At 35.8% G+C, this 27,512-nt stretch overlaps 1 protein-coding gene across 9 annotated transcripts; it reads left to right on the forward strand.

Moving 5' to 3' along the window:
* Nucleotides 1–26,708, forward strand: LOC125665753 (transmembrane protein 198-like). Of its 9 annotated transcripts, XM_048898566.2 has the most exons (8): nucleotides 26–93; nucleotides 5,066–5,252; nucleotides 8,649–8,747; nucleotides 14,474–14,538; nucleotides 18,796–19,069; nucleotides 19,996–20,559; nucleotides 21,221–21,351; nucleotides 21,943–26,708. In XM_048898566.2, the coding sequence occupies exons 5-8, from the start codon at nucleotides 18,844–18,846 to the stop codon at nucleotides 22,069–22,071; spliced, it is 1,050 nt and encodes a 349-aa protein (XP_048754523.2). In that variant the 5' UTR covers nucleotides 26–93; nucleotides 5,066–5,252; nucleotides 8,649–8,747; nucleotides 14,474–14,538; nucleotides 18,796–18,843; the 3' UTR covers nucleotides 22,072–26,708. The 9 variants fall into 9 exon arrangements, with proteins under 9 accessions (XP_048754524.2, XP_048754530.2, XP_056007072.1 ...); XM_048898567.2 differs by lacking the exon at nucleotides 5,066–5,252 and having other exon boundaries at nucleotides 1–93; XM_056151097.1 differs by lacking the exon at nucleotides 5,066–5,252 and having other exon boundaries at nucleotides 21–93; nucleotides 8,606–8,747.
* The last annotated feature ends 804 nt before the right edge of the window (nucleotides 26,709–27,512 follow it).

Here is a 27,512-nt window from a genome sequence, read left to right on the forward strand (position 1 = left end):
TTTCAAAGAACGCATTAATATTTTTGAAATTTGAGACGCTGAAAAAGAAAATAAATAAAATAGCGTATAGAATAAAACAGGATCGGGTGACAGGTATGTTAACTTATATAGTTTATCTTTCTTGTAGCAAAGTCTTTTGATATTTAGAAATTTACATAATATTGAGTTACTAATTGAGCCAGGAAATTTTGAATCTACTTGAGCCTAGTCGAGTCAGTGCAGTAGGCCTACTGCAGTAGCCACACCTGCACGGACGCGGACATGGACATGACAGAGACCTGTCACACGATGCACAGGGACTTGCGTAGACAAAAGACACTCTCCTAGGAAAATTACACCGTGTATTTCTAGGGAAAATCTTGTCTTGGTTTTTCCACACTAGTCCCTGTGCATGATGCTGCAGTAGTAATAAGTAAAATCAAATAAAAATCACAATTCTTAATCGAGGACTTTTGATGATTTGTGTCTTATTTTACTTACCCTGCTGATCTGACAATAGCAATTTTCCCTTCATTCAATCATCAAACTCTCATAAGTTTTGATATCAATTTATTTTTTCGACCACTTTCAGATATACGTGGTCTACAAATTACTGCGTTTTTGTGTGTGTTTGCAATAGATGTCAAGGCCTACTTGACCCAGTATACATTTCAGACACACGAGCGACATGACAGCTGATGCTTATCCAAATAACTGTCAGATAGGGACCATACTAACCAATCTAATTAAAATCAGATCTTCTCAAACCGTTACACTGGAGAAGGATCTGCCAGCATTGCATTTTAGGTCGTGTAATTTCACCTTTCACACTTGACAAATGACGGCTTTCAACTAAACATGAAAGTTTTGCCTTCATATCGGAACAATCAACATACTTGGAATTTATCATATGCATGTCAATAATTACCTAGAAGCACAGAATAATCGAAGAAGATGGTGGCATTCATGAGCATCTATTGAGCGATGTTAGTACGCCACAGAAAATATATGTAAATAATAATGGATGTATAAGATATAAGATCTTTTTTTGCTCTTCCTTTAACGTGGATATTTGAAATTCGTTTATTGTGAACTTACAATCCAAATATGCTTCAGTAAACTGATTCGTGATTGGTTCTTGCTTTTTTGGCAAGTTATTGGTTGAATATTTATTGATTTATTCATGAGACTGGGGTCAATAAGATGACCTCAAATGCAATGCTCTCAGATTATCCTCCGGTGTAATGGAAGATCTGATTTTTATTAGATTGCATACTAACGACAAAACTTAGTATATATATAAAATAACCATAACAATGAATTTTATTACTTGATATTTATTTTGGTTTAATAACTTTTCCATTCCAATGAATATGGATCGTTTTAATCATCATAAATTTTTTTTTTAGTATATTGAGTAATACCACATTGTTTTTTAATCTTGCCACAATTTTCTGCAAAATTTGAAGATGAATGTCATTGATATTGAATAAAAGTTACTAAAGGAACTTTTCCCTCTTCTAACAAATTCAAAAACTTCAAACCTCGGATCTGGTGGTCCCCAGGCTTGGATGATTTTGCACCTGATCGACACTATTGAATGCATGCTTGTTTATTATTGTTGGAGTGACTTCCCTGTGAAAGTAACATATAGTAAATAAACTTAGTTAGATTTATAGACTGTAATTTCTGGAAAAGTGTATATGTATGTATTACATGTATTGACAATTAAGCATGCAACCGATTAATATGTTATTGTCATATTTTGGCGACTTACAACCTCTAGTGAAAATTTTTCGATCGTCAGTGACAATATTTTCTACTGTTAGGGTGATTCCAGCTAGCAACATACACCATTATTATAAGTATTCACTGTATACTCCTGAGAAAATTTTGTATTTTATGCATATCTAGTACAATGCAGGCGGGTACTTTTTAATGACATCAACATTGACAGAGAAAGTGCAGAGAAAGTGAGATTCACTTTTTAGATCTATGACTTTGAAGTTTTATCATTATGTTGAACAGTAATGATCATGAATCACAATCAAAATGCCTCATGTCATGGGGGCTGACTACTCCAGCATGCTAGAGGTTCAGGGCGAGATACTTTTGACTTGGCACCGCGTCCGAGGTATATAAGGAGCATAGGGACGTTAACCAAGGCTCTTACTTGTAGGAGTAGGGGGCTGACATCTTGGCACAACGGTTTCAAGTTAAATATTGTCATATGTATCAAAGTCTCTGATTAGATTATGCCTGTGCAATCAGCCAATTTTTTTATGAATACCCCTATTAGTCTGGTTCCTGTCCCCATCACTCATTGCAGATCACTCCAAAAGAGTGATCAGTGGGTAGCGGGCACAGGAACTAAATTAATGTTTTATATTTTTCTCGTACAACAAGGAACGGTCGGCTGAAGAAATAAAAAAAAAAACAATGAACGGGTACAGATATTTAAAAAAAAGTTGGCCTTATCATACCATCAATGCATTACATAGGCACTATAAAGAATCATATATTACATATTATACCATCAATGCAATTTCATAAGTACTAAAGAATCATGCATATATTACTTATTATATACCATCAATGCACTTAGATCTACCAGGTCTAAATAGCTGAGATGAATCAACATAAAAAGTTGTATGTATACACTGGTTGTAATGTTTACACTTCATGTAGATAGGAACTCAGCAACAGGTGGTATATATGTAAACTGGCTGTGCCTCAGGTTAGCTCTCGAAAATTGGTTCTCACACCTTTCATCAAAATGATCCATTAGTATTTTTTTTCTCTTGAAAGTACACCAGTTGTATTTTGAAACTGTGTTGGGTTATTGGGTTGTTTGTTGTTTGATGGAGTTGATAGGTCAGGATTGACAAGCCTTCACTTGGAGTTTGATTGATGTCCGGTGACATGTTGTTCTGTTTTAGATCATTATAGAGGACTTTGTCTTTAATGACCCCCACAAATTTACAAAATAGTTCTGTCTGTCACACAGGTAAGATCGTAAATCTGTGAATATTTTTATGATTTTTGCAGGTTGTAATGTATTAATTGCAGTAATCTTTTACAGAATTTTTAAAAGGCATTAAAAGTCTCAAAGTTTGGTTAACATTTGGGTCATCTTAATTACAACTATAGTAATCAGTCACACAAAAGTTCAGCTTTGAGTTAGCTTTAAAAACTCATCTAAGCTATGATACATATATATATCGCTGGACGGTGAATAACTGCCAGGCATGCATGTGTCCATTATCATGTGATATGCACATTTTGTCCAATCGATATGCATCGATCCTCATGAATGTCTCCTGTAAGGTATAGATTCATTAGTTGTTGGGTTTTTTTCCGCATCTTTACTCCCATCCCAGGGCAGGACCTTAGTAGAGGTTTCTTAAAATCTTCTAAAAATAAAACACAATTTGTTTGGTTCAGTTAATATGCAAGATTCTTATGCAGTATTGATTCGGATTTGCTGCCATGCAAATGTCCCCTGCACCTGAGGGTGGATACACAAATATGTGCAATAGGGATTAGAATTTTACATGGGAATCGATGGGAAAATATTCTAAATTTATCTTAATAAGAACAAGAGTATAGTTTATCAAATAGATATGCATGCATCTTCATGTAGTTTAAAATGAGCAGATTAATATTTGTTCAATCTATGACCCCTTGGGTCAGGATGGGGCCAGATATGGAGATTATAAAGTTTGAAGCATTGTGGAATCATTTAAATTTGTGGGGGATGTGGGGGGGGGGGGGGGGGGGGGGGCAATTTTCGCAGATTGTGATGCTTTTACTTTGACAGTTTTGTTTGTATGTAATTTCATCGATATAGTGTTTGTACATTGTATAAATTTTACATTTTGTTGTGGTGAGAAATTAGTTGGATACAGTTACCCGGTAATTGTTTTTTTCTTCAAGTTCCTAGGAAGTTGAAGGGAAGTACAATTCAACATGGCCATTTTTTTTTTTAGATTTGAAGTACATGTACATACAGTGTACCCATCCAATTCTCTTCAATGATGGAGCAATATAACCGCCATAAATTGACAAATGTTGAAAAAATTCCTCCTCTACAACTGCACACCTGTAAGAAAGTTGTGTGTAAAGAGCTGAGAATTAGGCTTCAACCAAATTTATAAATTTTATGATCTGCGGGGTTGAGGTTCTGACTCCAGGGCTGGACCAAACTTGACATATTAATATATTATATAGTGTTTAAGTGTAACAGTTAAATAGCGTCTTCTTTAAACTTGTAAATTTCATGATCCCAGGGGTAGGCGTTGGGGCCAAAATAGTCTTCATTGATTTTGATAAATATATAAAGCAATCTGATTAAAATCAGCTCCTTCAGATCGGGCTCTTATTATCTATGTCGCTACATGAGCCTTGTGGTAGCGACATAAAAAAAGAGAGGAGCAGATCGAGGAGCTGATTTTAATCAGATTGATATATAAAGAAAGGAGTGTATCAAAGTTGTGAATTTTGCATCCCAGGGATTGTGGACTTTAGGGCGGGTCCTGCAAAATAGTCATTCAGACGTGTTCAATATGAGCATTAAGGGGGGGGGGGGGGGGCATTTGTGTTTTAAGAACATATCTACATGTATTCTTGTTTTATACTGTTGCTGAATATTATAATTTAGCCTAATGCAGAACAGGAAACTATTACAGACTTCGTAGCCCTGGGGCAAGTGATACTTTTAACTCAGGTGACCGATATTAAAGCTCAAAGCTTGTGGGCCTCTTGTCTGGTGATGTAATTATGACATTTCATTTCCTAGAATTCATATCTTAGCTGCTTAATTGTCAATCAACAAATAGGAACAGTCTTTAATATGTAATCCGATCGATGCTCAATTTCCTCAAAGCAATTGCAGGTTAGATTGGCAGTGTGTCTTTAATGCAAATTATAGGTTTATAGAATATGACATTGTGCTCTTGCATTGTGAAATATATATTAAATGTATGCAAACTTTAAAATGATAATCATTGAATGCACATTATAAGTGGAATATCTAGTAATAAAGTTCCTATGATAATAGTATTCGGATATTTTTGATTTTTGCTAGATAAACTTGCTGATATCATTACTTGAGGATCTTATCAAAGCTGAGTCACCCCCCAGGCTGTAGAGTAACTTCAGTCTGTGAATGGGGTTGTCTGAGTCTGCATGCATTGTGTTTGTAAAATTACTTAGCAGAAAACCCAGCATGGATTTGCAATTCTAAATTTGGAAATATTTTAGACAGCACATTTGTAAGTATATGTAATTATATATATACATTTACATGTACTCATCACTTCTTTAAATTGCCTTAATTTGAAGAAATAACATGAAACTAATTGGAGTAGGAATTGTAACAGTACAGTATTGGAGGTTTCTTGAATGTTCACGAAATGTTTAAGGCAATGGGACAATACTTTTAATAAGAGGTCTACACAGGGAGTATATTTTTACATATTGTAGATGGAGCTCAGTTTTAATCTGAGACAGTATATTTTGACATATATTGTAGATCGCGATCGAGCTCAGTTTTAATCTGAGACATGGGTTTCCATACAGTAAGACATCACAGTTGAAAAATGTAAACGGTTGTTAGAAAGTTGCTCAATTTATTATAGAGGAATGGCTTAGGCTATTCAATAAGTCTGACCTGTAGACCAACACACAGAGAGAGAGAGAGAGGGGGGGGGAGAGAGATTCTGAGAGGAGAGAGATAGAGGGGGGGGGAGAGAGGAGAGAGATTGATCAGAGATTCTGAGAGGAGAGAGAAAGAGAGATTCTGAGAGGAGAGAGAGAGAGAAAGATTCTAAGAGAGAGAGAGAGAGAGAGATTCTGAGAGGAGAGAGATTCTGAGAGAGAGAGAGAGAGAGAGAGAGAGAGAGAGAGGAGAGAGATTCTAAGAGAGAGAGAGATTCTGAGAGAGAGAGAGAGAGAGATTCTGAGAGAGAGAGAGAGAGATTCTGAGAGGAGAGAGAGAGGAGAGATATTCTGAGAGAGAGAGAGAGAGATTCTGAGAGGAGAGAGATTCTAAGAGAGAGAGATTCTAAGAGAGAGAGAGAGATTCTGAGAGAGAGAGGAGAGAGAGAGAGAGTAGTAGTAGTACAGTGTTATGGAAGCATCAACTTTGAATATGGTAACGTGTCATCGTAAATTCCAACACATTTTTTCTCTAGAGGCATATGTCATTGTATTGCATAACCTTACATCATCTGACTCTAATAGATATATATATGTAAAAGCACACAAGCTGCATACTCATTGTTCTGTTAGAAAGATATTTCCCCCGGGGTCCTAAAGCTGGCAGCAGCCAATTCTTGAAGATCCCACTGCTTCACAATGCACACCAGAATTACGGCATCTGTTTCTTATATCTCTCACTACTGAGAGAAATATTACAAGGAAGTTCTGGAATGCAATTGATTTTTCTTCTTCTGTATTTATACGTGTATGTAGATACCTAAACACTTGTTAAGTTGGGACCCCTGGTCCAAATTAAAATTTTGTTTGTCTGTACTTTTTGCCCAACTCCAAAAATTTCCTGAATCAAATCTTTTTTATTAACTAATTTGCTCTTGAGAATGAATTTAGAATACGTGTAATTTAAACGGGGGAAAATTGAAGTATGAAATGTTTTCTTGATTATTTTTTTCTCTTAAACGAGAAATCACCAGCTTTACTCATGAAGTGCCACAAACTTTGGCCTATGTGTACTGTACGTGTCAATACACATACTGTGATAAGGACTTTTGTAGGATTTTATTGACTATGACAATACATACTGTGACTGCAAGGACTTTTGTAGGATCGTATTAGAAAGACCTGTGACTTTCACTTCTGATGCTGGGGGAACCCAGTCGCTCTACAAACACTGTTCCTTGTAAGTCCACATCAAAAGTCTTTAGGTTTGATGCATGTGCTACGACCAGGAATCAAATCAGGGGACCTCTTCTGGTTATAGTGCATGGGCCCTAACCATATGAAACATATCACAATTATTTTCTTTTGAATTTAATTTGGCAGGTGTGCAAGACATATGCATACTTCATCATTATTTAGTACATGCAATTGAGCTATGGTCAGATAGACAGGTCAGTATGGCAGAATAAAAAAATGACTATAGGATTGTAGATTTATTGGTACGTGATATAACTTGAGGATTTCATCGTCAGCACAACAGTGGACAGTGCATGGTCAGAGGAAGGCATTTATAGAGGTCACTAAAGGTTAAAGCTTGAAGATCACATGTTGGATTATTATAATATCTAAGGCTGTTCTTACTTGTTGATTGACAATTAAGGAGGAATACTACACCAGTGAAATTGAATATAGATGAAAAGTGGAGGATACGTACAATGATATTTTGAAATTGAAAGCTTTCAAATTTACTTTATTTAGTCAAAAAATGCAATTTTAGTAGAAAGTAATCTGAAGAAGAAATTAAAAAACCCTGCTGGACTTGAACCTATATACAATCTATTTAGATCAGCAGTCAACATGTTAACTGACTGAGCAGCTACCCAGCTATAGGCAATTAAAGGAACATTAAGGAACAGACAAATCTTACTGATATATATTTTTTCATTCATGTTTTAAAAGGAACTCGGCCATTCTGACGATGTAGTATATACCTCCTTTAGGCCTATTTAAGCTCAAGATCACATGTTGGTTTGAACAAATGTTATCAAATATATCATATTATCAGAAATTTTATATACCAACTCACAAACTTCATTTTTTGGGCCAGCACAAAGGTAAGGTGAAGATAAAGACTTTTGGGACACTAGATTAAATTAAGGCAGTGTTTTTTTTAGGGAGGTTGTTTTTACAGAGTGCACTGACATATAATATCCTCTAGCTGTCCCGTTTTTCTGCTCCAATTTGTTCTCTCCTCATGAACACTGAATGCCAGCTGTGCTTGGATCCAGTGCACCATTAGGATTGTTTTGTTTTCATAATCTGCTGACTTACATGTAGGGCACATACACTTCATAATTATACTGATAAATTAGTAAGCTGAAATTTGCAATTATCTGTAAGCATACAGGAAATTAACCATGCACAGTTTTTATTTTTTGTTCACATGAAAGAAATGTTTAAAGAGTAAATTTGATAGCCTATTATATAAGGAAATTACCAGTAAATGAATTTGAACAAAAATTCAGAGATTTGAGTTTAGTACATGTACATTAAGTACTAATTAGATAAGAGATATAATACATGTACATGTGATGCACATGTATTCGGAATCCACTTTATAAAGTGCTGCTTCATTTTGACATGTTGACATGCTTTGTCTATATTTTGTTTGATATAAGAAATAGAATGGACACATACACACATGAATAGAAACATTTAGACAATGTAGCCACTGAAAATTGTTATGCAATTTACATATCAGTGTGATTATATTGATGAACCTGCACTAATTTATAAACACTGGTAAATATCATAAATCAGATCCAGTGTGTCGGTCAGTTGTGGGCTCTGTATGGCTGTAGGACAGTCTGTAAATACTCAAGGTCATCATTATACACTTGGTCTGCCTTTCTGGTTATAATCAATACATTAATTTATCCCTGACCACAGATTCCGTCTTATGTTTCAGGAGAAAATTCTAGTTAATGGTATGGGAATGGATATCTTTACAGGTGTCTTTTAACCAGCTGGATTACCTGCCACAAACAGTATCCTGTAGCATTCGGCGGGAATGAGGAGACTGTAAGGAATAGGATCTTCTTCAGCGCTTTGTAAGTACGCATGCATGCAATACTTAGCAGATATCACCTATCCCTTAAACAGACCCAGAAATTGGACCAGCGAAATCCGAGTCCAGTCGGGGTCAGCCCAGTGTCAGGCTCTTTAGAACTGATAGTATAGAGACTATAGGTTCTCGTGTAATCAGTTTATTTTTTGATTATCCGCGTGTGAAGCAGACTAACATCCCATGATTCTGCTGGGTGTTAGCTTATAATTCCACGGGCTCAGATGTTGTTCATGAACAGACTGTGACACTAAATCGTGACCTTGAGCCATTAAGGCCTTTAGTTATTGTAAAGGTCATATTAAAACAAATTCCAACATTATTATTTGTTAATTTGGCCATGATATTTTAAAGAAGAGATGGTATGTGCATTACACAAAGGTTGCTAAAGAGCAAACAGTATATATGTCCTGAGTATTCTGGTCCCGAGCTATTAAACAGCTATTATTACTTATTAGGTTTGTAACTGACTGGTTTACGGATATATATTGAGTTGATCAATCTCATAAACAGCGAGGTGAAGCCCATACGTCTGTGGAATTAATCAATCCAATATATATCCGTGGATAGTCGGTTACAAACCTGATAAGTGATTTATTTTCTCGAGGACCATTATGTGATAAGTCAACAAATGCACAAAATTCTAACAAAGGTGACGTCATACAAAGGGCCGCTACTCCAATTTAAAACTTTTAACTTTCTGTTACAGTAGACGGGTTCCTCGACAGGGATCTGTACGATTTACAAGATAAATGATTGATAGCAGCATGTTTGATTTGGTTATGATTCTGCCATATTGTCGACTATAAGATCTACCAGCCGGACATAGTGATATGGACAGCAATCACGTGGTCCAATCAAATCAATGAAAAAGTGACAGTTTAGTGCGAGGGAAAATTAAACTTGCTAGTGGGGAATGTTTGTTCATATTAAATTAGATACAGAGGTTGATTATGTTCAGACAGCATGTCTATCACCAGACATTTATCTTAACCAGACTCGTGTGTACTGTCTGAACCAGACCATGGTGTGTCTCAACCAGACTGTGTGTCTTATGTTAATTTAAGTAGTTTGTATTATCTTAACCAGACTGTGGAATCAGATAACCAGACTGGTGTCTAATAACAGACTGGTGTCTAATAATTAGACTGTGGTGTGTCTAATAACCAGACTGTGGTGTGTCTAATAACCAGACTGGTGTCTAATAATTAGACTGTGGTGTCTAATAACCAGACTGTGGTGTCTAATAACCAGACTGTGATGTCTAATAACCAGACTGTGGTGTCTAATAACCAGACTGTGATGTCTAATAACCAGACTGTGGTGTGTCTAATAACCAGACTGTGGTGTGTCTAATAACCAGACTGGTGTCTAATAACCAGACTGGTGTCTAATTATCAGACTGGTTTGTCTAATAACCAGACTGTGGTGTCTAATAACCAGACTGGTGTCTAATAACCAGACTGTGGTGTGTCTAATAACCAGACTGTGGTGTGTCTAATAACCAGACTGGTGTCTAATAACCAGACTGTGGTGTGTCTAATAACCAGACTGTGGTGTGTCTAATAACCAGACTGCATCCATGACCTTGATTGGGTTCATTTAAATCAGCTTAAGATGGGTAAATAATAAATTTGTAAAAATAAGAAATATTCACTTCAGTAGCTTTTTAATAGAAAGACAGCTGGCGGACATGAAGAATGCCTATACTGTAGACTGTTTGTTTGACATGATCTGAACACAGACTCTTGGTCAATTTGCAAGGTCATTGTTAAAAAGGTGGGAACTTAAATTGTATGATTTACAAAGGTGGGAACTTGTATGATTTACAAAGGTGGGAACTTGTATGATTTACAAAGGTGGGAACTTGTATGATTTACAAAGGTGGGAACTTGTGTGATTTACTAAGGTGGGAACTTGTATGATTCGATCTGTAATGGAGGGACAACTTTAGAGGGGATGATTGATCTTCACTAAAACCTAAGCCATTCAGTTCTCTTAATATGAAAGATTCAGTCATCTCACATTAACTCTTCTAAAATAAGAATTTTGTCATACGCCTCATTTTTTTTCTTTGATTTTTTCTTGGTCTTCTGTCTGTGAAGATGATATAATGTACAAATTTCAAGGTTTTCCTTATATGCCCTCCTAATCAGATATTAGGGGGCATATAGTTTCTGATCTACATGTACCTGCCTGTCTGTCTAATTTTCTGAAAAAACCTTGGCCATTACTTTCGAATAGATGGTGATAAGGCTTTCCTATTTCACATGTGTATTCCTTGTGACAAGACCTTTGTTTGAGTACCAAAATGATTTGACAGTGACCTTTACCTTGAAGTTTTTTAGATTTATACCTACTGAGGCTACATCTAAAAACTTTAACCAGCTTGTACAAACTTTTGAATGGTTATCAACTTTATTGCCATATATGAGAGCATATCCCGGCACAACGAGTGTTTGACAAACACATCTTGTTTTAATCGTTATTAAAGTCCAAGAGTCCAGTAGTTTTGTTCTTGTATGATATATTGTCAGATAAGCACACAATTGCAAGGAAATATTTTCTTAAAAAGAGAATTCCCAGGTAAATCTTGTAAAATTTATGCTGATGGTGAATTCTACTACAAGGAAAACTTCCTTTATCTATCTTAACCTGTATATCCCAGTGTGGTTTACAATTACTCGTCAATCACTGCTACACCTGTTTGCACAGTAGGACATTTCTACATTTTAAAGAGGTGTTGATTTATTTGGTTTCTGAAGGAAATAACATCTCTATGCATATTGTTCAATGAGTGGTCAAATTGACTGTTATATATTATGTTTTAATAAGAGCCACATTGGAATAACAGCAACATAAGGCAAACTTTCTCTACTTATTGATTAAATGTCAATGTAGACAAAGTTTTTAGTACATATATACTAATGGATCAGTTCATTGATCCAGTTATGCTCTGTATTGTGTGTGTTCATTTGTAAAATTGCCATAAAATGTATAAATTGAGCAATAGATTGACTTGAATAATCAATTGAATTGGTATGATTTGATAATGGTATTGTACAGTGTAAAAAAAAAAAAAACCCGTTCGAAATAGATGTTGAAATATCAAGATTTATTTAAAGAGTATTGATTGAAGTCAAATTCATGTTTTTATTTGCAGTATAGTCATGTGTAGAAACAGCTGATTGTGGAGATATATAGTGTGATCCTAATTTGCTCTTTATCATTTCATCAGTGTGCTCATGCAGACACCCAAGAAGATACAATCTACTCAATATATATGTAAACTGCTCCGCACAGAATATCTCTGATATTGTGTTTGGCTAGCTCTGATAAAGATGAGTTAAGATCCCATTTTCCCCTGACTCTCTGATAATGCCAAGATGGTACTCCAGTATAAAAATCTAGTAAAAATCATATTAATAACAAAGCTCTTATCTTGGGATCAGGCAGGTGAGTCATATTTTCTTTAACATTCTGACTCACAAGGGTTTCTGTAGAAAACACAGTATATTGGCAAATTTTATGTTATAAAGAATAACTTTTCACTCTGGCAAACTTTCTTAGATATAAAGTCAGGACACAGATGTTACACATTTACAGTTAAAACAAAGTGAATTTGAATCCCAGACCAATTAAAAAAATAAGTATCACAGTCTGTCTCAATAGGAAATCCATATACACAATGACTTGTAACGTTGACAACAATTATTTTAAATGATAAATATAAACGGATATAGCCAGGGGCCCATCACAGTTTACCCATGCAGCTCTCTATTTTGTATTGCTTATAGGAGTTATGAGATTGATCACTGTTTGTTATCTTCGCCTTTCATGTGGATCAACTTGCATTATTGAAGGAGACTTAATATTTTTAAAAAAATTATTGTTCACATCATTCATTGAAAGTTACATTTATCTCCTGTATAGCAATATAGATATATAAATTAGATATATAAATTATCTTACAGATTAATTTTTAATGTACAGTTTTATTGAATTAAGGGAAAACCTTTTGAGTATTAATTGATATGTTCTGCGCATGAATGTTTTGGGTGTCTGTCCTGCACTTAAAGCTCTTGGGTATAATTTTGAGTTTATTAAGTTTGAAGTGTTGCCCTGACTTGATCGATGATTCAAATGTTTTGGGTGTCTGTCCTGCACTGGAACCTCCTGGGTATTTTGAGTTTATCAAGTTTGAAGTGTTGCCCTGACTTTGGTGCACTGATTACATTTGAATACCTTCAACATTTACTTTTGATATTTAAGGTCAAGAGGGTATACAGGAGTAGTATTATAACCATTGTGTGTTATAACCATTGTCTGTGTGTTATAACCATTGTCTGTATGTTACCATTGTCTGTGTGTTATAACCATTGTCTGTGTGTTATAACCATTGTCTGTATGTTATAACCATTGTCTGTGTGTTATAACCATTGTCTGTGTGATATAACCATTGTGTGTGTGATATAACCATTGTCTGTATGTTATAACCATTGTCTGTGTGTTATAACCATTGTCTGTATGTTACCATTGTCTGTGTGTTATAACCATTGTCTGTGTGTTATAACCATTGTCTGTATGTTATAACCATTGTCTGTGTGTTATAACCATTGTCTGTGTGTTATAACCATTGCCTGTATGTTATAACCATTGTCTGTGTGTTATAACCATTGTCTGTGTGATATAACCATTGTCTGTGTGTTATAACCATTTTCTGTATGTTATAACCATTGTCTGTGTGTTATAACCATTGTCTGTATGTTATAACCATTATCTGTGTGTTATAACCATTGTCTGTCTGTTATAACCATTGTCTGTATGTTATAACCATTGTATGTTATAACCATTATCTGTGTGTTATAACCATTGTCTGTATGTTATAACCATTGTCTGTATGTTATAACCATTGTATGTTATAACCATTATCTGTGTGATATAACCATTGTCTGTGTGTTATAACCATTGTCTGTATGTTATAACCATTGTCTGTATGTTATAACCATTGTATGTTATAACCATTGTCTGTGTGATATAACCATTGTCTGTATGTTATAACCATTGGTGTTATAACCATTGTCTAGTGAGATCACCTATTTTGACCTTTACCCTATAGTATGCCTAATATCAGTAATCAGCACAAAGGTAACTGAACTTGATGATCAGTTGACATCAGCTGTGAAGGAATTATAAATAGGTCATGTTGTGTCTATACATCTGTGGATACACTGAATAGGATCCTTGATAGCCCTTTCAGATCTCTCCAACTTGCAGGTAGCAGAAATCATTTTATTTATGACTCGGCTATAAAAACTGGGAAATGTTTTAACAGGCATTTATCACCTACATAGGTTTATTCAGGAGTGCTGATGTCCTCTTTCATTCATGGAGTCATAATGACAATATTACGTAACATATTGGTTCAATGAGACTAGAGAGGTAGGGAATGTCATGCCCTAATGGATATTCATGATTAACAATCCCACACTGACAGCCGATATAATAGGATTATTTACACCTGAGTCGCAAATTAACACCTACTACTTAACAATCATTGGGTGTGGAAACTTACGACTTTCGTTTTTAAAACACATTGGATCGGAGGTAAACAAAGATTACAGCATTGGAAAGTCTTGATAATCTGTGATTGAATGTAATGGATCAGTTCTGTGTATTACAAAAAGGACATTTCTACTAATTGTTTTCCAGGCTGTGGTAACAAAGAAACGGGAGTAAATTTGATCTTTTCCTAGGATTTTCTAACAGTAATGCAGGTATGTCTGTTGTTTCCTGGGTGTCTAAGAGATCAGACAGAATGTTTCAGCTACATTTATACAAGCTCATCTGGAGTGAATTAATTAACACATTCCCGTCATCCAAAGTTATGCTTTATACTGTATGAACCAGTAAATTTTCATTAATCTGTTTGTCATTTATATGTCATGATTTGAAAACTTTAAAGTTAAAAAATAGAGGTGTGTAAATATATATATAAGCACTTTAAGAGCGCTCCTTTGTTTGTTTTGAATGTACCTGATCAGTTGAATTACAGCAGATCTTTATAATGGGGTGTATTAATCCATTCTTGAATGGGACTTTTAGAATTATACTGTCAAGTGCTGTATCAGGCCGTCCATAGAGGAGTTAATTATATAGATTTTGTGTTTGTTATGTGAAGTGTGGGTTTAGACTGAGCAATGTTTTGTTTCCACTGGGTATTTTTAGAGAAGTTTAAAGGGTAAGATGACTGGTGCAGATAGCAGTGGATTTAGTATGGCTTACCAATGTATAATACTGCCCTGATATTTCCTCGTTTTTTGCCCCATTCCCTCGTAGATCATTTTTGTGGCAGTAAACAGTATTGCATTTGATGATTCAGAAGTAGTTTTTTTTTTTTTAAATTCTAAATTTCTCATCAAAGCTTGTGTATTTGAAAAAAAAAATCTTTGAAAAATAATATATATAGATATAAATATAGAAAATCTACACAAATAGCCAGTAGTTTAATTAAAATATCACAAAGCCGATCGAGTATTCTTGACTATAGTTTCCTCAATTCTTCAGGATTGTAAGTGTGACGTTGAATGGATAGAAATTATATTTATTTTGTATGCTACTTGACATGTTCATGATTGTCTGTACTGCAGGAATTAAAGCACATTGTCTTTTTATGACACACACTCCTCATGCGGTACTGTTAATTGCTCTGTTGATTGTCTATTAATTGGCCAATATTCAGTTCATTACATTATTTCCCATTAGGTAAGCTTATCCTAAAGTTATAAAAAATCTGTTTTGCTGGTCAGCTGTATGATGAGTGACTATAGCTGTATTTGTTGTCATCAACCTGTAGAAATGAGTTTTCTCTTTATGATATGGCTGGTCTGCTTTTTAAGTCATTCAAGGAAGGTGTTCACAACAGGTGGAACATGTTGAATTGAACATATTTTATTGTCAAGATATTAAAAACAAAAAGGATTGGACACAAGTTCATAAAACTTAGAACGCCCTCTCCTAAAACAACAGGTATTGAATAATTTATATCATTTGATTGAAGTTGCTCCTAATTTTTTTAAAGAGTCTTTTCTTCTTTGTTTTTGTTCATTGTTGCGTTGTACATGTTTAACTTAATTATAAACAGATGTTTTAGAATTACCACTCAAAGGTTTTCGAAAGAAGACCGAAAATTTGAAATGTAGATTCAGTCAAATGTAGTGCATGGTCTTGAACGACTGTATGGGGCAAATTAACATGCATTATATGTACAATATTTAGTACATTTTCAAAACTTTGTAAACATGCATGCAGTAACAATACATCATGTACAAGTACCGCAATCTTTGCACAACAAATAGTAAACTCTCTTTAATGAGCTTCTGTCATAATATATAGGAATTTAATTTTTCGTGAAACTTTTTTAAACACATACTGTAGATTTTGATCATTAAAAGTGAAAAACAATTTTGGGGAAAGTTTTGAATTTTTGCACAATTATATATATGACACATTGCTACTGTAGAAAGGGACTGTTATGATGTGTAAGAGAAAGGTATATATATTTAATTGTCATAATTAGAGTTGTAATCTTGGAGCAGTAGTTTCAGTCCTGGCTATTTGATGTTTGAAGAAGTGGTCAACTGAGTTATTTCATCTTTTGAAAATTATTGTGATGTTTCACGCTAGCATACTTCATGAAGTGCGGGAGCATGTACAGTTTGCCAGCATGAAGCATTGCAGTTCATACCCCTATGTATATTCAAAATTGAAGTTTATTTGTTATATTTACATTTCTCATTTCTGTTGATTTCCCAGCCATTTATAAAATGAATGTGTTCCCTGCACCCATTGCTTACAACTGCAGCACATTCATGAGGAAATGACAACCATTACAATTTGTCGAGATATCAAAGGTTTGAAAGGTTAAATTACACCATAAACCATTCTTATTTCCATTAATTTGTCAATTTTGGAATTTATCATGATTTAAAAAATTTTTGTCGGAGTTGGCATTTGTTAGTTGCATAGTGTAACACGACCAGATGATGCCTAGTGTCAACAGTAATAGGTGTAATTCTCGGTGTGACTTTTATTGCAATGATTTGGCTTCTGATTATCATGGGAATTGGATGCACACCAGAAATTCTGCAGTTCTTACATAATCACACATGTTCACTGTCTTTAGGATACAGATACACTTGCCAGTAATTTTCTTGTGTGCCATGTGTTCAGTTTAGCCTGTGATATGTCATATGCAGAGCAGGTAAGGGTCACTTAAATGTCCATCATCTTCCTGTCCTTGTGTATACAGTATGTCTGTTCAATGGTTTTGGAAATGTTGGGACTCTGGGCTCTGCCTGTCTGTCTGTGTTTACAGTATTGGAAATGTTGGGACTTTCTGGGCTCTGTCTGTTTGTGTGTTTACAGTGTTGGAAGTGTTAGGACTCTCTGGGCTCTGTCTGTGTGTGTGTTTACAGTTTTGGAAATGTTGGGACTTTCTGGGCTCTGTCTGTTTGTGTGTTTACAGTGTTGAAAATGTTGGGACTCTCTGGGCTCTGTGTGTGTGTTTACAGTTTTGGAAATGTTGGGATTTTCTGGGCTCTGTGTGTTTACATGCAGTGCTGGAAATGTTAGGACTCTCTGGGCTCTGTCGGTCTGTGTGTTTACAGTGATGGAAATGTTGGGACTCTCTGGGCTCTGTCTGTGTTTACAGTGCTGGAAATGTTGGGACTTTCTGGGCTCTGTCTGTCTGCTCTGGGCTCTGTCTGTGTGTTTACAGTGATGGAAATGTTGGGACTTTCTGGGCTCTGTCTGTGTGTTTACAGTATTGGAAATGCTTGGAATTTAAATCTAGTTACAGGTTTCCACTCGGAGGAATACAAGCTCAGTTACAAGCTCAATACAAGAAACAATTTCAGCTGGATATGTCCGTCCATCTGTCCGTGTGTCAGTCCAAGATAAAGTTTTCCAGACTTTTTTCTGTAACTGATGCATGTACCAGCATTGAAATTTTGTCACTGTGACAGTTTCTTCATCAAGAAACATAAGAGTGAGTTTGCATTTCAGCTGGATTAGTGGACCTTGACCTACTTTAAGGCTTAAAGTAGGTCAAACAGTTTTCCTGACTACAATTTTTTTTATATCGTGGATACAGATATTGCCCTGAAATTTAGTCACAAGGTTCCTCTCGGAGGAATACAAGTTCAGTTAGTATTTTAGCTGGATTGGTGCACCATGACCTTCTTTAGGGGTAGAAGTAGGCCAAACAGTTTTCCAGACTTTTTTTCATTATGGATACAGGTATCGCCCGGAAATTTTGTCACATCCTCCCGCTCAGAGAAATACAACATAGATACAGATTTTGCACTGAAATACAGTGATTGCGAAATGTTGAAATGTTTTACAGGACATTCGGTCTAGTAAACACAGGAACATTACCATCACATTTTACCAGATTGAAAAAAAGTAGTATTATTTTTATATTAAAACATGAAAAACTTTGAGTCTCCTTGTCATTGGATTTTCATTTTAAAGGGTTACCAGGGACTGCATTACTGTTCCATTTTAATTGCAACATGTTGCCGTTTTCGTATGTCTTTTTTTATAAACGAAACTGGCAGTCGAAACGTAGTTTCCGAAACCATTGCCAGAAAGTCACCGGACATTCGGACCGGAAATATAACGAAGTTTACCAGACTGAGAGTCAAATTACCTGACATGTCCATCAGTCCGACGACATTTCGCTTTCACTGGAAATACATAATCAATTCACATGTCAGATGGATTAATTTGGTGCACTTAACAATGTGTGTGATATCAAATCAGAGTGCATAATATGCTTACAGGTTAAATTTTACTGTCCAACGGGCATATGTTGTACCATTTGCAGTACGTTTGTAGCCTGTTCTTTGATTACTACTGCAGTACAGAACATACTTGTATCGGACAGGTGTATTTTGTTGTATTAGCTTATGTCTTGTTAATATAAGTAATCAAAACATTGAATGTTTCTAAAATAAAATTTCTCATTTCAGTTGTGAAAAAGTGACCAGGATTGGAAGATATTTCTATGATCAGCCAACATGGATGCAGATTCTTTTAATGCACCTGCAGCTATGCCCCCCGCCACGCCTGGTCTGCCCTACGAGACATTATCGCCCTCCAATGAGGGAATCAATGCCACCTCCCCTAGTGATCAGTCAATCACTCGCCTTCGAACGTGCGACGAGATCAGCGTGGAGTATGACATTGCATTGGCAGTGATCTGCTCCATGTGCTTTATTTTTGGGATAGTGTATACATTTTTTGGTAAGTTCTCATGTTATGCAATAAACCCAAGCTGTAGGAAAATATTTGATGGTAAAGACAAAAGTAATGAAAACATGTGCATTGAATACTTGGTAAGAAAGCATTCAGTGTGAGAATGTCAGGGCCGAAGTGTGGGGGTGGGGGGTAGGGGGGTGGCTTAGTGATGGCCAATTGGGGGAAGAAAATTAATCGATAATCGAATAAATCGGATGCACATTTTCCATTGATTGATAAAAAGATGATCGAATTTCATTCATTTCAAATTTATGGCATAAATATATTAGATTTACTTTATTTTTTACCCGAAATATTATCTTAATTAATTTGAATATAATCATTGGAAATTAGAAGTTTTTGATTTTGTTTTCCCAGGATAGGGATAAATCTCGAGACTTTTGTCGTTATACTTATGGGATCCAGATTAGAATAGGGCCTCAGTACCTCTAATTTCAATATTTGCTTGTTATAAGAGGCAAAATCCAAGGCCCTGTGTCACAGCACAGGATCCCTCCCTGCTCAAAGACTGTAAGTGTCAAGCATAGGCCTAAATTTTGCATCCCTTCACCGGCAATGATGACATTGTATCATATTTATATTGTGACCCTATTGCAGAATATGAGGTCTATATTTCTCATGGGAATGAAGTTTGCAAAAACTCTTTTAAAAATCACAATATCTGAACAACAACAGGGCCAAGGTGATTCATGCGATTGTTAAAAAAAATTTCGTATCTTTGAAATTTTCAATGTCATTTTGATTCTGCACGTCTTTCTAAAGATGGTAGAATATTTTCTGCAATGAACACAGTGTATCGTTCTGGTTCCCGCATCAAATTGCGATCACCATGAATGTGTTTCTTGCTCCTTGTGGTAGTTCTGTCTCTGACTTGAGAACATAAGATAATTTTTGTTTTTTTATTTTTACAGGGTACCGCTTCTTTAAGGCAGTGATGTTTCTGACGGGGTTCATATTCACCTCCGTCCTTGTGTACCTCATTCTGTCGCGGTTGACCGTACTCCCCATGGAGGGAGACATAGGTGTGGCCTTGGGCGGTGGCGTCCTGATAGGACTCCTGACAATGTTAGTGCAGTATGTCGGACTCTTCTTCACAGGCTTTCAGTTCGGAGCTGCAATAGGTATCGTAAGCCTGATAGCCGTGAACTTTTTATACTTCATTGAGATCCACTGGATTCGGATTGGAGTGATTTGTGGATTGGGTTTCGTTTGTGCAATAGTGACTCTTAAATTCCAAAAGGGGGGTATGATTTTGGGGACCAGTGTATTTGGGGGAGCTCTGATGGTGTCCTGTTTAGATTACTTTATAGAGCAGTTTGCCATGGTGACATTTGTGTGGGGACAGATAACGGGACAATCCCCTGGACTGGTGTGCTGGTATTCCTGGGTACTGCTTGCCTGCTGGCCATTTTGTTTTCTGGTTGGGAGTGTGACCCAGTGGAGAATAACTGGACAGGGATATGACCACAATGACGGTAAGCCATTAAGATTTAGGACATCACTCCAACACCTTCATGTGTGTAGAAGTACATTGTATTAGCTTTGGCTGTAACTGTTGTAAAGGAGCACCGTGGAGCCTAGTTAATCCGTTTAAAGCAGAATTGCCTGGATAATTATTCCAGAAAACTGAATAGCATCTATTAATCCAGATAGACTGGTGCAGATTCATGATGTTATTTGAATCATGATCCCTGGGGGTAGAATGGGGCTACAATAGGGGATCAAAGTTTGTCATAAGAATTTAGAGGGAAACATCTTTAAAAATTTTCATCTTAACAACTTCAGGGACATGATTAGTCAGATCTGCGATTTGGAGGGGGGAGGGGGGGGGGGTAAAGTTGTATCTATTGCTAGAGAAGTATATCTCCCATACCATAAAAGAAAAGAATTAAAATTCAACAGTTTGGGGCCAAAACTGCATGCAGTGTCTATAGTATCTGACTGCATGCTACACCAGAGAATTATGGAAGAGTGGAAATGTTAATACTATTTATTGGTGTATACAATGTTCAGGAAATGTTAATACTATTTATTGGTGTATACAATATGTTAATACTATTTATTGGTGTATACAATATGTTAATACTATTTATTGGTGTGTACAATGTTCAGGATATGTTTTGTCCTTTCTTGTAGCTGTTAATAATAAAAAGGTCAAGAAAGTAAACTTACACCAGGCCAGGAAGAAAGTAAGAGCGGACAGTCAACACACGAGATACAGACACTTGTACCAAGCTAGGAGGGCCACCGGTGATGTTCTGTCTCAGGTGAGGGTCTAGTTCAGATCAGCTCCCTCTATATAATCCATTCAGTCCGTGGTCTGCCTCAGGTGAAGATCTAGTTCAGATCAGCTCCCTCTATATAATATAATCCATCCAGTCCGTGGTCTGTCTCAGGGGAAGATCTAGTTCAAATCAGCTCCCTCTGTATAATCCATTCAGTCCCTGTACTGTGTCAGGTGAAGATCTAGTTCAAATCAGCTCCCTCTGTATAATACATTCAGTCCGTGGTCTGTCTCAGGTGAAGATCTAGTTCAGATCAGCTCCCTCTGTATAATCCGTTCAGTCCTCCCCAATGGCTCATTAATTAAATTGATGGTCCACGGTTATCCAGTTTAGGAGTAAAAAAAGAAAATTTTAAAGATTGAGATTATATATTGATGCTATGATTGTCTGATGGAAGATTGTTCATTTGTTTCACAATTTCAACTTCTCATAAACCACCAGGCCAATTTTAGTCATACTGCGCAAAAAGCTTCCATTAATGAAAGGGGTTAAAGTTTGTATATGTAAGAAAATTATTTGAAAATCTTCTCCAAGATCTAAGATAAGATTACACTGTATTTCTCTTTATTGCAGACTTATATTCAAACCATGCAACAAAAAATGTCACCAGCCACAAAACGCAAGGACCACATAGCCATCCCGACAGAGCCCAGCTTAACGGAGCTCGACAGCACCAACACAACACTGACACAGGTGCCATAGGAAATCTGACAACAGGGATCCATGATTTTAAAAGTCCACCATTATGTGAAAGTGACGAAACGATTTATTTGTTTTTATTTGAAGACTGTGGGAGTCTTGTCTCTGTAGAAGGAATCTCGGAGTATATTACACAGTATTACGGCAAATGATGACATTAGTGAGGAGAGACTGTCTCAGACCAGAAGAATTGGAGGCCTGTGCCATAATGATCAAATAATGAGCTGACCAGGGCCAAGAGAATCAGTCATAGAATTTCTCACTTTAAAGTGAATGCAGTGATATGATTTCAGGGGAGCATTGAAAACATCGAGATTTTTCAATCATCTGAGTCGCTCACGTGAGCTGTTGCGATGTGTTCCTATTGGTCCGCCTACATTTTTAGTTTTTATAAGCTCTCGTCTGAAACTATGGAACTAATTAACATCCATTTCAGTGTATACATGTAGCATCTTTTAGGGTAAGAGAGTAAAAGATGTGTGCTCACGGTCCCTAATCCCCGTAGGCCAGAGTGATGGCGTTAAATTTAGTGATTCAAAGTTTGAAAAAGGTCGCCATCTGAATTATCATCATGTAATGAGATAAATCTAGAATGAAATTCTAAATGGTGGGAACAAAAATTAGTCATGCATCAGAATATTTCAATCTACTAATGAACAGAATGCAGCAAGAGTTAATTAACAAAGTTTTATTGAAAGAAATTTGTTGATAAAAATGTTGTCAAACTTATGACCATAGCAGATCAAATTCTACAGTGGAAGTATGCATTCAGTGGATCCTTAAATTGTATTATAGAAGAAAATGGATATTATTAGATATATTTTGTATGTTAAATAAAAGAAAGTTAAATTTTCGGGCTTGTAAATTATATTGATACACCAATTTTCCGCACATTCAATAAGAATTATTTATTTTAAAATTTGTTTGCTGATGCATAAATGAAATTGGGGTAATCTGTTTAGAGAGGGAGATAGGAAACTAATTAAAATTTCATTCCAAAGTTCATGAAACCTACCGGTACATTTCAGTATTTATCAAATATTTTGAAATCTAATATCATTCTTTGGAAATAGTGATATTATACTGAAATCAACTATTGATGAAAATGATAAATGGTTGTGACTGTATAGTTGTGAAATGGAGAATCTTTGCAGTGGGGGTTTGATGGGGTCACCAAGAGCTGAAAATCAGTGTCAAAAAGATGGTCAGGTTTTACATTTCTGTGAAAAGGTTTTGAGGTAGAATTTGCATGAGATCATTTCAATGCTTGGTGAGGTTACCAAGTGGAAAATTTGAACTATATGTCTGTGAAAATCTGAGGAAATCAGATACTGTGACTTTTCTGATCATTGAGCCCACTTGCTGTACCAGCCACAAATCTGATTTCCTACTGTATGGCTCTTAGGAGATCATGAGAGCCACACATCTAATTTCTTACTGTGTGGCTTTCAGGAGATCGTTAAAGCCTGTGGGCCTCTTGTTCATTTCATTCCAGTGATGTATTGAAAACATTTATGAATACATGCATTTTTTTTTTACATGTACAATTTTGATTACACGTCTGTACTATTGAATAATTGTTTAGTATGAAAGTTTGCAAATGTTTGATGAATGGTGCATAACGTTATATTTGATATTTTGTTCATTTGTAAAGAAAATTACATTAATGAAGTTAAAAAATGAATGAGCGCAGCTGTTTTTTACAGTATCACTCTGAGGCATATTAAACTTTGCTGTCTAATTTCGGATTTATTTGCAGTAATGTTTATTGCATCGCTTTTACAATGTACATAATTCGATCTTTAAACTTGTATCAACTATGCACATTTGTGAATCTCATACATGATCAATTTGTGTCCCCCCCCCCCCCCCCCTTTTCATTGGCTAGTATATTACCGTAGAGGTAATTTTTGCATATTTCTGTTTGTTGTTTTCATATGGAAGAGAGACTTCAAGTTTAACTTTGTTTATTTGATAATCATTGATGTATCAACAAGATGGTGAGCTCAAAGTTCACGGACATGTTGCTTAGAATCATGATGAGTATTCTTTATTAGAGTTGTTGTCAAGCATTGTTGAGTTACAATTAATTTCTTTGTATATAGCACAAAGCTATTTTCATTTTGTTTTGGTTTTTTTCAATTTTCAAACTGGTATTTGCAGTTTTTTAAGATTTTTGTCCATTTGTTCCTCATCTTCTGTGTCGGTACATTAAATGAATTGAATTTCCCTTAATGTCATTTAGGTGGCCATTAGTTGTCGTGCATGTGGGCCAACCTTTGAACAGTTTAGCTTCTCTGAAAACAACGGACCAGTGCAACCCATTTGTTAATTTGATATCCTTGAGGCTTTATACCATGTAAGTGGAATTCTTAGCAAGACATAAATTTAGTGATTTTTCCATAAAAATAGGTGTAAATATATATATAATTTAGCGACGTTATAATTCCAAGAAAGATAACTATTACCCACGATACAGAATAGATTGTTAGCGATATTAAATTTGAGTGATCTCAACACCTTTGCTAATAATGCCAAAATCAAATCCTTGCTAAAAATTCTACTCATATGGGACAAAATTCTATAACATTCATGCAGCCAAACTGGGATGTCGCTTAAAATATTGTTGAAGTTAATAGTCCCAGGGTATGGGGAGTCGGGCTTTGGCTGGGCTCTATATATGAAGTTAATGGTCCGAGGGTATGAGGAGTCGGGCTTTGGCTGGGCTCTATATATGAAGTTAATGGTCCGAGGGTATGAGGAGTCGGGCTTTGGCTGGGCTCTATATATGAAGTTAATGGTCCGAGGGTATGAGGAGTCGGGCTTTGGCTGGGCTCTATATATGAAGTTAATGGTCCGAGGGTATGAGGAGTCGGGCTTTGGCTGGGCTCTATATATGAAGTTAATGGTCCGAGGGTATGGGGAGTCGGGCTTTGGCTGGGCTCTATATATGAAGTTAATGGTCCGAGGGTATGGGGAGTCTTGGCTGGGCTCTATATATGAAGTTAATGGTCCCAGGGTATGGGGAGTCTTGGCTGGGCTCTATATATTATTTACTTAAACTTTGACTACAGCAGACACCTGGCATACAAGTTGGTGCAGTTAAAATAATGAATGAAGGCAGGTCTATTGTGAAACTCGGACCCTGATGGATGGACCTGATTATGGGATCTCAAAGTTCAACTTTATCCTCTATTGTATTTTAAATTTCACATTAAAAGGATAGAATAGAAATTAATGAAGTCAATGTTAAAGAAATAATTTTTTAAAACAAGATATTTTAGATCACACATCAATTGCTCATGTCATGTTAGATTAGATCGAAACAAAGATCCGATCATGAATATCAGCCATTTCATCAATACACTGATGTTTTTAATCCAAGTCTGCAATTTTACCTTTAGAGGTGGTTTGGTATAGATCCAAGATGGCTAGTAGTGATGAAGGAAATAGTGGGGGATTATGTCTCTGTTTAAATTTATACAAGTAGCATTCTAAAGGGCAATTAAAAAATCCAAAATGTTCTCTATGTAAGTTGATGCTATACCACGAAAATGAGATTTTAGGTTAAGGTGTTTTTACATGTGTTATGACACCATAGAATTGTGAATTTGTGTATTTTTTAAAATCTGGTTTTGTTGTAATTCAACCCAGCTGTATCGGCTACATCTAGAATTATAGTTTCTTGTCATGAGGATATACATGTATGTGTACTTGTCATGAGTATATATGTACTTGTCATGAGAGTATATGTGTACTTGTCATGAGGGTATAGGTGTACTTGTCTTGAGTATATGTGTACCTAGCTGAAGGTAAAAGCCTGTGGATTCCTGTATAAAAAAAAACAATGAGGTGATAGAAGGAAATGCTAATATTTCAAGATACAGTGTAAAAGAAATGTTTTAAGTAAATTATCATTGTATCAAAAAAATTCTTAACAAAATATACTTTTGTAGCTGGTATTGAAACATAGATATCGAGCGATAGCAAGAATTTGTTTGTGATGCAATATTTTAGTAACTTTTAAGTATTTTCACTACATAGAGGCCCGATTTAGTGTTATATATCACAAATGAAGGTAAAGTAATTTGTGGGTTCTCTATTTTTACACAATTTTTATCCATATGTAGAGAGATGTCAAAAGGTAGAAAAATTTCACTGGCCAAATTGGATGTTGCTTTTTATGCTGTAGATGTACTTACAGAGGAGATTGTAGCAGACAGATTTGATAAGAGCTATACAATTTTATTTACTGATACAGGTTAAAATGTTATTGTATAACGGGAATGTTTAACAGCTTTCTCCCAAGATTCTTATTTTTCTGCTCCCACTATACACACTTTTTATGTGAAATTTACTACCAAATTTATTTTACAACTTTGCTTAAATATAAGAATTATCATGAAGAAATAATCTTTGAAGACCACGACCTTTTTGAATGAATACTTTTACATTGGAGTTGGTGTATTGATGTTAGTGGAATTTGTTAACGATGTGTATTGTTAGAGGAATTTTTTTAGCTGCAGGGAAAATGAACTGTTGTAAAAATGTTGCTATTGACAGTGTTGGCATTGTTTGTTTAACTGATGCAGTTGTCTGTTACAATGCTAATGATTAGAATAAAAAATCAAAATAAACAAGATGTGTTCAGTGTACATGTATTTTGCCCAATGGGAATCCTTATAATTGTCACAGAAGATTTTCAAGACCTGTCCAGTGACCAATAATAATGTGGTATATAGGCCTATAAGGATTGTGGCCTGAATGGATAGCTCAGTGGTTAGGGCACCTGACTAGTATAATGCAGGGGTCTCGGGTTGGATTCCAGGTCTAGTCCAAAATTTCCTTCTCTCTGTCACACACTTACAAAGAGCACTAAAATGACCAACGATGTGAACAATGAGATTGTCAAATTTTCAGGACAATGCAATGTCCCTTCATCAGGATTATAAACAAAAAGGTTTACTGTATATAGGGTGGCTAAAGAATAGCTGTAAAATTACACTAAATCTCGAGCTCTGAATGTATTTACACAGCAAATAGCATGCACATTATTAATTTTTAGCTTGTTGACAATGTTTTCAGGGAGAGAATTAGGAAACATCCTATCTGTCCAATGTTGTTGAACTCATGACCAGAACCATTTAATGTCTAGCATGCTGGTCACTTGCCGTGGAGGGATTTGGTTCTATCTACATATAAATTTCATTTTTAAAAATGTATGAGGGCATAAACTGCAACTCTTTATGCCAGCATGTGAAGCGTGTTGGTGTTTGGAGCATCACAGTTCATGTATTCACATGACAACAGTGATGTCTTGGCTCTGCCTACTACTTTCTGATTGGACCAATTTGCCGAAACCTTTTGGGAGAATAAGCTGACTACACACTTCAGAGTAGTACACGTACAGTATGTATTTGTATGCGTGAAAATATTGCAGTGTA

The sequence above is a fragment of the Ostrea edulis genome, chromosome 10, assembly GCF_947568905.1.
Source record: "Ostrea edulis chromosome 10, xbOstEdul1.1, whole genome shotgun sequence".
Classification (NCBI taxonomy): domain Eukaryota; kingdom Metazoa; phylum Mollusca; class Bivalvia; order Ostreida; family Ostreidae; genus Ostrea; species Ostrea edulis.